Below are 12,446 nucleotides of genomic sequence, written 5' to 3'. Positions count from 1 at the left end.
ATAGTTTCCAGAGGTGTATCAGTGGGTTTGAAGAACAGTCAGTGGGTGAAACAGTGGTGCCAATGGGTGACTTCAAAGCAAAGGGCTAGAAACTAGATATCCCAGCAGAAAACAAAACAGAAAGAATGAACCATCCCTTTCTAGAGGAGGTTATAGACATATAAAATGATCAGAAACATAAAGGATACAAAATCTCATCCCAAGTAGGATACACTACTGGAAATGCCAGTTTCCGTTTAAGAGCAGATTGATCACTAACAATAAAAGCCATATTGAGACTGTACAGACCAACAAGAGAAGAAATGACAGCAATAAGTCATTTGTCATCCAGAGGAAGGCACTGTATACTCTCTGTTTTATGACAAAGAGTGAAAACAGCCCAAAATGTTCACCTAGAGGATATCTGAAGTGAAAAACACAAAACACTGTCTACATATATATGTGACCAGATGGTTCTTTTAGGAGCAGAGATGAGGAAGGGGATTATTTTCAGAAAAATTATATAGCCAGATGTTTAAGCACTGAAAATTAAGGTCTAGGGAAGAGGAAAGAGCTTATGATAGGAGTCACATGAAGACAAGGGTAGACGGCCAGATAAAAAACTTCAGGGTTTGAAAGAGTCCCTTTGGAAAGATTTTTTTCCAAAAAGCAAGTATTTATTTGTTATAATAGCAGTACTGTCCATAATGCAGATGCAGATGGTGTGTCTACATCTGCATTTTAGTTCAAATCAGAATTGCACTTTTTAAGTAAATCTCGTGATAGACTCTGTTTAGCACTCTTAGGTTCACACAGACCTTGTGAAATGGTCTCCATGGATTTCAGCTGAAACCTTAAGACGCGCTCCAAAAGCACACCTGATGCAACTGAGCCAGTAATGAAAGTCTGTGCCAGAGAACCAGACTACAGCAAAGAAAACCTTGACTAGACATTTCCACACATAGTTTTATCCACGATCCCCTCAGATTTTTCACTGCTTCCCTATTGTCTTCCTTTTGTTTAATGACCTTTGTCTTATCTGACAAAATAAACTTTGTCAGCTTTCACTGAGCTCTTCTTCATGTTCTCCTGAACAAGTAATCAAAATTGCATATATATCCTGCAGTTGATTCGCTACTGCCAAATAACTTTGTAACCTCACTCGAAAATCCAGGCCGTGGAATATAAAACTAACATATGAAACTTCTTACTTACATGTTTAGAAAAGTGAACTACTGACTGTTGGTATAATTTTAACAGGCTCTTGTTAATGTTGTGTTAGGCCACCCACCATCTTGAATTCATGATTTTTAGTTATTTAAATATAATAAAATACAAAGCATTTCCTAAACACTAAGCTTTTATGCTTGCCATTGTTTTGGCCAGAAATAAGGATTCCCTCATAGAAACCAGACTTTGGTTAGATGTACTGATCCCTTCTTAGGGGTATCTGGGATCCATGTTGGTTGTGTCAATGGATTCATATGCTCTGCTGCACAGAAGTCAACAAGCATTACCCCATGAACTACAGGGTGAATTTAACCATGGTACCACTCTGAAAAATGTTATCAAATATCAGAGTGACGCAAAGAGCCCACTTTGGGGGCTATTTTGTAATTTAAGGTAGAAAAGAAGGTTGAGGTTCCAACTAAATTTTCCTAGTGGCAGAGACCTGTTAATACTGGTGCTCTGCCTTTAGCAATCTAGTCTGCCAACTTTTCCTCATGCGCATAGTTTCAGGGAAGCAATTATTACCAGGTCTCATAAATGTCTGGATATTTAATAGTTTTCCTAAAGCCTCAGATCCTAGTTAAATGACTGCAAGAATTTCAACTTTCAACTTAATTTTGTTTCTTAAGATAGCCTGAAGCAAAACTAAATGAATGATTTCTGAGACTCAACCAGCCAAACCAAAAATTAATCACAATTCATTTTATAATCATGATTCTAACCCAATGCAGAAATTGCATTCCTGACTTTTTAGTGTTTCGAAATGGTCTGTTAAAGCTGATAGAATGATTCATGGGAAGAAGAAACGAATGGTTTGCTTATTCCTCTGCTTATTCTACTGCACAAAAACTCTATAGAATTACTTGATCTGAAACTCCTCGGAAAAACAAATGGGAACTTCAGGAACCTAAAAAAAAGGCACACAGTCATGATTGCTATTATAGCAATATTTTGGTCCTTAATGCTCTAACTGATCTATTTTTCACTCTACCCAAAGCCTGATGTAAATGTCTTAGCTAAAGTATTTCTATTTCAACTTCACCAGTCCTTCACGACTCCCAATTAGAGATGAGATAATTGGTATTTCCGGCATAAGAAAAATTATAATCTTAAACCAAGACCTACTTCCAATAACAAGACACAGAAAGCACCTGCAACTCACATGAGAACAGAAGTGTGGTCTTTGCTGTTAGCGTTGTAACTATGACAATCTGCCAGCTGAGAGTACAGGAGCAAACACCTTCGTCATGTGAAACCATGAAGATCCTCAAAAAGACAATGCACCTTTGCATGGGGAAAGCAGTCTCAGGCCGCTCTCAAACCGGACTTACCCTGCTGTGGAGAGACATACACATAGCAGATGGTCTTTATACAAAATTATCTCAATGGACTAAAGAGATTTTACTGTTTTGACAGATATAAACCTTCCTTCATTCTATAAGTAACTTTAGCTGCAACATGAGAAAATATCTGCTCTAGGACCTGAGTACTTTAACATGCAGAGGAGGCTTAATGAATTCTGCAAAGCAGCTCTGCATCCTGGCTCGCAAAAATATAACTGCTCTCAAGCTAGATATGTTCATTTAGAAAAATACAGACAGAAAAGTCTTTAGACCCTTGGCTTCCTCCTCTAAATGCAGAGCCCAGCTGCCCCATTCTTCCCATTCCTGTCATCCTGGATGCCCCATGACCACTGACAATTTCCCTAGAATGTCAGGTGCTTATGAAGAGATGTAGCTGTAATTTTTATAAGAATTTTCCATAACTCTTATCTGGAGAGAAGGTTTCATTCTAAAAACGCTAGGAGCAAAAAAGATCTGTTACCGATTTTAAGTCCGTCTTGTAATTTAAATTTTTTAATAGATACAATTAGGGTAAACAGTACTTCCTATGACAGAGTTTGTAAAACACTTTATGTATTGCTGTGGTTTTTAAGCAGTACAACAACTGAGCTGTTAAATGATAACAACCATTATAGTAAAAATAATAACAACCCCAATGGCATTGTATCACTATAGATTTTCAAGAACATCCTTAGAATTGTTTCATTTAATTTAAAGTGTTTGGAGTTTTTAAAAATTAGATAAAATGTCAGACCTGTGAATTTCAGATTGCTACAATCTCCTTTCTTTATCTGTTCTATAAAGTCATAACTATTACATGGAGGATGGCCTGTACTTCCCCACTGAGCTAAGATTTTTGGGTTGGTACCGAGCATGCCAGTGCTGAGATGCTCAAGGGGAACAAACAAGGATGCATCTTGAGGACCCAGGTTAACAGAAATCTACTGCCATTCGCCATACAGTAATCTCAAAGGGCAGCAACAATTTAGGAAAAGCTGAAGAACAGCAGCTATGGACCCATGATAAATTCAGTCTGGCCCTATCTGTCTGGTTTAATCCTGGCTTTTTTCATACTTTTGCCACATGCTGAACTGTTACATTTTGATGATTCAAATAAAAAGGACAAACTGATAAAGTTTAAAGCTCCAAAGCATGGAATTACAGGATAGTCAATTAACATTTAACACTTACTAATATGACAAAATAGAGGTATACATTACATAAGCTGTTCATTTTTTAAATGCGGTATTACTGAACAAACTTTAAAATCACTGTTTTTTTTCTGTCAGAAAAAAAAGCTGCTAAGACAGAGGTACCATGTTATTGAGCTACCATATGGAAAGTGGATCAACAGTGATTGCATTATTTTTGTTACAGACTAATGTAGTCAAGCAGTGAAAGACTGGTGCTTTAGTATGTAGAGAAATAATATGAGGAAAAAAATGTCAAAATCTTTTTGGCAGGAGACTTGAAACTAAAGAAATTCATGTCAAAGGCCATGAATTTATACTTACTAAATTCTGCAGTAAAAACCACACAGTGATCTCTTATTACATTCATTCATAAAGCTGCTGGAAATGGCAATCCCTGATACATACAGGGGTTGTGTAGGTATCAATTAAAATAGGCCAGGTGGGAAGCAAGGGCTCACAAGGGGGACATTACGTATTAGGTGCTTGGTGTTGGGTTCTTCACTGGGACTTGAAGTACTTTTCAGAGTGCAAGGTTTAATCTGAAAATGTAACCCCTTCCTTTCTATCGGAAGGGATACTTGAAGCATGGGGAAGAAAGAGGCAAACCTAGCTCAGCTCTTCCATAGCCTCAGTAAGAGACCTTCCATCCCACCCTTCTGTCCCTTTGCATACGAGCATTACTGCCCCAGAGGAAAAGGCACAGTAAAGCATGGTTCAGCCAGAGCCACTTTCAGTGCCTGTCCTTCATGTCACTCAGCACGCTGTGGAGACTGAATCTCTTCCCCTGCATGGGACCTTCAGGGTCCATGAGTCTACAGAGCAGTTCCGCAGCAACTTTCAGAGGGGAAGTAGCAAGTACGAAAAGTAGGAAAAAACTAAGCAAATGCAAATTTGGTGGATTTCCCAGCATTTTGCAAAATACGCCATGAGGAGACTGAAGTGTGTGAGGAGACTTGAGGCCTTAAGTACCTGGATGTGTCAAGCTGAAGAAATAACTTTCCCACCTAGAATCTGGATTCAGAGATTATACGGAAGGAAGCAGTCACATGAGAGACACAGGTCTTCTCATAATTACCATAACTACCTTATAGCATAGCTAACATTTAAATCCTGGTGAAAAGATAGCAGGAATTTTGACAGTCACAAAAGGCCCCCCAAAAATAATTTCACTTGTTAAAAATGATCAGCTTTGGCTTTCCCTTTTTGTGTTTTCTTTCTGCTTGCTGTCACTGCTATTCACCTGGAGCCATGAAACACATTTAGCATGAAAGCCAAAAGAGCAACATCTGCAAAAAATTTGGTCCTTTGTCCACCAGGAACCCGGCCAGTCTCTGGCAAGAGCAGCCAGAAGGGTCTTTGCAAGCCTCTGCCAAAGCGATTGATTTGCCTCTGTAAGTAGGAAACAGATACTAACTTGCCACTAGCTTTCAATAAGAGGAAAGCATGTGTTTCACTTGTGCCTTTAAAAATCACTTAATGGGCATTTTCAAAAAATATGGTTGAAATTTGAACCCTAGGAAATCTTAGGTTCTTGAAGGCCAGAGATATCTTTCTGCAGAGATTCTGAAAATGCTTCTCTATAGTAGCTCGGTCCAAGTTTAGTAAAGGTTGTCACTGATAATGATGATGATGACAGCTGATGATGATGATGAGTTATAAAAGAACCGTGCCTTTCCCTGGTAGCTAATGTGATCTATACATCAGGGCTCAAACTCACTTAACCTTACTCATAGGAACTGTATGAATAACCTAAAATGGAAGCTATCCTGTGATTACTGAGAGCAACATTCAACTCTTACATTCATAACCACAAAGGTTGCAACAATTTGACTGTAAGATTATTTCTGATTAAGCTAAAATGGCATATCAGTATACTAAAATTGCATGAAAACATCTTTTTAATTTTGAAGGAAAAATACATATCATTTAGTTTAGCATTTTTATTGTAAATAATTGCAATTTTTATGACTTGTAAACCAAACAAAAGTAAGTTTTTCCATTATGTTGTTATTAACCAGGCAATTTCACTGGCAGTATTTTGTGCATCACTGAAAGCTGCCTATCAAACATAGTGATGGTGATCATTTCGTGTGACTGACAAGGGAAATATGGGGGGATTGTTCTGTTAGTAAGAAACCTCGAAGCAATTTCATGTGTGTGATAAAAACAGGATCTAATTTCATCAAGCTAGAGGTCACTAAGTTGCAAGAGATGCAATTTAAAATTTTGTGATTTCTTAGAATCATAGAATGCTTTGGGTTGGAAGGGACCTGTAGAGGCCATCTAGCCCAACCCCCTGCAGTGAGCAGGGACACCTTTAACTGGATCAGGTTGCTCAGAGCCCCGTCCAACCTGGCCTTACCTCTTCTTGCAAAGCCCAAGTCTTTAATGAAATCAACTGCAAAGTGCTGCAATGTTGTAGCGAGACCAGAAAGGGGCTTGCAGAATGTGTCATGTTTTCAGGCTTTTCACTTCCTCAGCACAAGCTCATCTTCCCACATACCTCAATGGAGGGCACGATCTGACAGCTGTAGAGATGCAATACTTAAGCCAAGCAGACATAAACCCGATCAGGGGTTTCAATTTGAAATGTCAGCAGCTCCACTCCAGTAGTCTGCTTACACGCACACAGTTTAGCACAAACACAGCACTGAGGGGCACAGGATTTAGTTTGCTGTGCAAGCTCAAGCACCAAGTTCTCCCCTGCCAGAAGAAAGATATCTTGTTCCCCTGCTCCTCCCTCCCACAGGAGCATGGATGCTGGCCCTGGTGCTCACCGGAACTCTTACTAAACCAATTTAACTCACCAAAACTGCAGAAGATAACTTTTTTTTACTTTTTTTTTTTTTCTGGATATGTTTTAGTGAGTTCCAGCATCATGTTAGCAGTCCAACATGCAGCAGTGGGGGCCAGTGATGCCAGTGCATGGCTGGGAGTCAGGCAAAGGAGGAAAGGACAGGGGTGAGCAGGACACCACACACACACAAATTCAGAGCTGTTATGTCTGTTCACCCATTTTGGGAAACTGCACCCCTCAGTGGGCAAAGCAGTCCTGTCATGGGGCCTCACCTGCATCCAGAGATGACAAACTGGGGTATAAAACACAGCTAAGACCCAAAACTAGGGGCAGTGCTTCATGAAAGAGTAACATGAACAGTGTCCAGTCTAGCGACAGGATTAATAATTGCCATCCCATTAATTTTTCATTTTGCATTCCAGATCTCAGGAAAATATATGGACAAGAGGAGCCAGGAGCTCTGCTTTGGGATCAGGATGACCTGGAGTAAAAAAGGGGTTTGCTGAAAGCTGAGGGAGATTCCTGTAAGATGTGTTAAATAAGACTCTGGAAGCCATGGGCCATTTTTATGTCAGCCTGGTCCGAAAGAGCCCCTGTGAGAGCTCAGGGCAAGATGGGGAGGATGTTCCAAAACCTGCCCATTAGCTTTCACTCAGGAGAAAGCCATGACTACAGCCCAAATAAACAGCTCCCTAATAAATCACAGGGAATGGGGGACACCCAGGGACAGTCCCATCCCAGCAGGCATTGCTGTGAAATACTACTTAGCAAGGGACCACCAGGGCTGACAGGTGATGGAGAAGATCGTGCTGACCTTTGGGACCAGCCCAGGAAGGCAATGTATTCCGCTGAGCCCTGCCCCAGGATTTTTCCTCTCATTTCTACAGGTGTGAATGAGGGGTTGTTCCACTGCAATATGCTACTATGGAATAAATACAGATTCACTGGCAAAACAGCAGTATTGACAAAAACATATTCTACAGATGGCCAAGGACTACACAGAAGCATGTTTGTACTAGGTAGAGCATTTCCAGGGAATTACTGCCTCTTCTGGCTAAAACGGTAAGAGTGGCACCAAAAATGTACTTACTCGCTTCATATATGTATGGCTCACAGCATGCTACTGTTATTTTTGAATTGGTTTTTAAAGCAGAACAAAGACATTAGAACAGAGTATTGCTTGTGTTTATGACTTTACTGACATTCATCAGTGGGCTGGGTCTCCTAATGAGTGAAAATAAGCAAAATCTTTGTCAGGAAGGGAGTCCACTAATAGAAAAAACAACTCTCAGAAACTTTCCTTTTCAGATGCCTCTCTTACAAGTGATAAAGTTCTTTCACAGCTTCTCTTTTCTTTCCAAAATTATTTTCTAGTGTTTTTTTCTGCTGTATTTTTTTGTGTTGCTGCTCTCCGGAAACAAGGTGTTGTATATCAGGGCTCTGCAGCTGTGCTAGTGATTATGTGCTGCCATTTATACATCTATTACAGAAGAACATTTCTTCTTCATAACTGCCTTTTGGGGAAAAATATATATGTATTTTACAATGCATTTAGAAATATACATGCTTAAATCACACATTTTCTAAACAAATGTCAAAATAACTTAGGTTTTGCAATAAATTTGTTAAGATTTTGCATGGTCATACAAATGTACATTGAAATAATGTACATTGAAAAAATGTATATTGAAATAATACCCCATTCTTCAGCTAGTAGTCCCCTTTAATATATTAACCCACCAAATGCTTCCTGGCCATGGGCCAGGTAAAAACTGGTGTTGAAGAAGCATAGGTTTGGCATTTTGTGAGTCATTTACTCAGTGCAGCCCAGCTCAGTTTGCTGCAATAATCTCTCAGCATTACTGATTCTTCTTCTGCACCTCCTGCCAGAGCACTGCTTTTCATACCCAGAGGAAGGAAGCCAAGGAGTTATTCTATAAATATAGAATACATATGCATATTCTAGGTATAAATCTGTCACAATGGGAAGTTACATTGAGCCTCTGTGTTTTGTTTGTAACTGAAAAAAAGTTTGGTGGTGGAGCCTTCATATCACCTCGCAACTTCTTTTCTCTATTTCTACACACCAGAGATTAAAACTGTGTAGAGGTTAGCAGCGTAGAAGGTCAACACTGGCAATACCAGCTGGGGATAAGGTGGAGTGAGAAATCATAAATGCATTAAAATATGCTCCACCTTCAGGTTTGAGTTTAAGAAGTGCTTTGCTCTTCTTCATGTTCACGTTGCATGGGTTCATGTTGCACTCCAGGGGAAACTAAGATGTCCTGATATCCACAAGCACTTCTAAAAACTGCCTGTTTTTTCTTCTGGTTTTTTTTTGCTAAAAGTGACACTTTTATGTAAAATTATCCACATTAAGAAAGACTGAAGACTCTTCTCAACTCTTCTGCCTTGTACTGTTGTGGCACCATTTCCAATGCTACTGAAATCTTTGTAGAAGGCATTCCCAAATTCCTATTCCTCTTATACAATCATTGACTACAGAGATTAAAAAAAAGCAAACAAACAAACAACAAAAAAACTTACTATGCACTTAAGTCTGAACTTTAGTGTGTTTGAATGGAAAAAAGAACAAAGAGAAGGCAGAAGTCATATTGAAACGAACTCTTGAATTTTTTCCCTTTGTCCTCTGAATGAACGGTCCACACTACGGACAAGCAGAAGCGATCCTTTGGCAGCTGAGTAAACATTTACGGTCGGCAAATGTGACTTTGTCTTCCACAGCAAGGCAACAGGGAGGTGGCTGCTACAGCCAGCTAGCAGATGGGCTCCTTGCCCAAACTTGAGCTGAGCAGAGGCTCCTGGGCCAACTGCAGATGCGACCCGTGGCAGGAAGGAGGAAGCCACAGGGCTGCACAGTGGGATACAGGAGCATGTGACAGCTGGCCAGATATGAGCCAGCACTGTGCCCAGGAGGCCAAGAAGGCCAACAGCATCCTGGCTTGTATCAGAAACAGTGTGGCCAGCAGGAGCAGCGTAGCAATCATGCCCCTCTACTTGGCACTGGTGAGGCCACGCCTCAAATACTGTGTTCAGTTTTGGGCCCCTCACTACAAGAAGGACATTGAGGCACTGGAGCATGTCCAGAGAAGGGCAACAAAGCTGGTGAGGGATCTGGAGCACAAGTCTGATGAGGAGCGGCTGAGGGAACTGGGGTTGTTTAGCCTGGAAAAAAAGAAGGCTGAGGGGAGACCTTATCGCCCTCTACAGCTGCCTGAATGGAGGCTGTAGCGAGATGGGTGTTGGTCTCTTCTCCCAAGTAACAAATAACAGGGCAAGAGGAAATGACCTCAAGTTGTGCCAAGGGAGCTTTGGATTGGATGTTAGGAAAAATTTCTTCACCAAAAGAGTTGTTAAGCATTGGAACGGGCTGCCCAGGGAAGTGGTCAAGTCACCATCCCTGGAGGTATTTAAAGGTGCTTAGGGACATGGTTTAGTAGTGGACAGGTACGGTTGGACTTGATGATCTCAAAGGGCTTTTCCCACCAAATGATTCTATGATTCTATGGGCCACGATGGCCAGTGTGAATGAAGAGGAGAGGATGTCAGGTGCGAGACTAAAATTTCTCTAGTGTCCCAATAAAGCTGCATTTCCTACTGGCAAACCAGCAATGCTTAAACTCTAATAGAAATTGTGGTTTACACACTGTGGCGCTGGTTGATTGTAACAGTGGATTAAAACATTTGCATTCCCATTATAACCAGGTCAGGCAAGTGTAATTTAAGAGTTTTCCCAAAGTCACAGGGAGTAAAAGTGGAGCTGGAGCCTTGACTGTGGCAAAGATGAATGTATCTTCTGGCGTGGTTGTGAATGGTGTGAATAATATCTGTCCTCAGTTTCACTCTGTACCATCTTTTCAGGGGTGGATCATGACCTGATACGTGAGAATTTCTCACCTTGGGAATCATACAGCAAAATGCCGTGTGACAGGGGATCTCAGGAAAACTTGGTATCTCGCAGGCTAGAAGGGCTAAAGAATGCGAATATGAATAACGTAGCAAATATAATGATGCTCTATGAACTCCATTGTTCTTGTTTCTCTAATTATTGTTCTTAATCAAGGACAGAGTTTCAGGTAATCATTTTAGAGTGACCCAAATAGGCACCGCTGCTTCATATACCTCTCTTGAGTGTAGGTGTTGGTATTGCTCAGCAGAGGATTAAGCTGGAGTGACTAAAACAGTTGCCATCCCAGCTCTCCAGGACATTCCCATGGCAAGGATGGCTGAAGAACAAGCTGGCCAAAGGCTTGTGCTTACAGTGCTGAATTCAATATGCCAGTGTACAAACACTCTCCTGCAGCATCCCTGGCAGTCCCTGGGGACCGCAGGCAGCTGGCGGCGCTGACTGCATCAACCACCCCAGCCTGACCTGCTGAGGCGCCCGCTGACCTGAGCAGGGTGGCCCACGGCAAGTGACCTCATGAGAAGGTCTGTTTTCTTTTCCTGCCTTTACCACAGACTGCCTGGGTGATCCCAGATAAGTCTCTTGCTCCTCGGCTTTCCCTTCTGACAAAAAAGGAAAACTAGTGCCTTCAAACTCCTGGCGGTGTTCCAGGACGGGCCTCCCACTCAGGAGGCTCTGTGAGGTGACAGAGCGAGTGGTGTGATTCACACGCGGACAGTCAGGAGTGATAAAAGCTTTCCCTATTTTATTTTGCGCTAGATACCTCATCACTGCAATCAGAGCTACTGTAGGTATTTCATAACAAATGTACCTAGCAAAAAAATGTTGGTTGGTGGTACTGGTGAGTATTTTTAGTCCAGAATTATCATTGGCAGGTCAGAATTCTTTTGAATTAAACTTTCAAATTTGTGTCAGCACTACTTTTATAAATATTTCTGCTTTCTGAATCAACTCATCGAAAGTGAATATTACATTTCTTGTCAGCACTTTTTAAAAGCAGGTACTACTACTTCATTAGAATCATAGAATGTTTTGGATTGGAAGTTTGTAACCTTCCATCAAGCTGGCCTTTGTAACAGCTGCTCTTTGCACTCCCTGGTCTCACCCTGAATGTGTCCAAGTAAAGGTGGGCTCAGAATCCAGTCTCCAGGTACTTTTGATAAGAACACTAAATCTAACTGAACATCCCCTGCTTCGTACAGGTGCTATGCTCTCTCTGCTGGTTCTGGCTGCCCTCTCCATATGATCAATCCAGCAGAGTTGCTTTCAACAGGAACAACTGTCTAGAGCTTGGGATTGGGAAAATTCTTCATCGTAGGATCTGGAAATCGGGAACAGAGTCAGTGCTTTTTGACACAATGTTCTTTATCGCCAGAAAGTGTTTAGCAAGTAGGCTCGTGTGAACATGGGCATAAAAAAAAAAATAGACATAACCTTCTCCCGCTGGGTGCTTTTATAGCATGAGGAAGGCATCAAGGGATACAACACAGGCAGAACATAGCTCACCAGCATCACAGTGAAAAATTTTTCATTTGCTGGCAAACATCAGTTACATCTTAACCAAATTTCTCCATGTCTGCAAAAAGACAGGGTTCTTAATAAATCTTGAAAAAAACCCCAACCCAACACAAAACCCAGCACCCCCGAAATGCAAGCGTTGTCCTAGGAGGCTGTACAAGGGGGTGAGGCAGTTCACGCACCGTGGCAGCAACACCAAAGCCGAGGGACTGGCTAGCGAGAAGCAATGTCACCGAGCAGCGTTAGCCGCCGAAATAAAAACTTAGCCCGGGCCAGTTGCCTTAGCAGCTTCGAGTTTGGCCACGGAAGGTCCTGCAACGGAAAGGCAGAACCTGCAAATCCGCCCGTGCAAGCGCTGTTTCCCCGTGAGGGAAACCCACGGCAGAGGTGCCACGGCGGGTGGCGGGTCCTGCGGGGGCGGACCCCCGGGGCAGCGCCGGCTGCCCCACGGAACACGC

The 12,446-nt window shown here is 41.7% G+C and overlaps 1 protein-coding gene across 1 annotated transcript in view; it reads left to right on the top strand.

Annotated features, from left to right (window-relative positions):
• Positions 1-10,078: 10,078 nt before the first annotated feature.
• The window catches only part of EGFL6 (EGF like domain multiple 6), a 48,186-nt gene continuing 45,818 nt past the window's right edge, over positions 10,079-12,446 (top strand). The window contains exons 1-3 of the mRNA XM_009646353.2: positions 10,079-10,112; positions 10,425-10,558; positions 11,673-11,809. Of these exons, the coding sequence (XP_009644648.1) occupies positions 10,079-10,112; positions 10,425-10,558; positions 11,673-11,809 (305 nt within the window). The remainder of the gene's footprint in view (positions 10,113-10,424; positions 10,559-11,672; positions 11,810-12,446) is intronic.

This window comes from Egretta garzetta, unplaced genomic scaffold, assembly GCF_000687185.1.
Source record: "Egretta garzetta isolate BGI_Z169 unplaced genomic scaffold, ASM68718v1 scaffold49, whole genome shotgun sequence".
In the NCBI taxonomy this organism is placed as follows: domain Eukaryota; kingdom Metazoa; phylum Chordata; class Aves; order Pelecaniformes; family Ardeidae; genus Egretta; species Egretta garzetta.
Note: the sequence above shows the minus strand (reverse complement) of the source record. Positions and strands in the feature narration are given on the sequence as shown.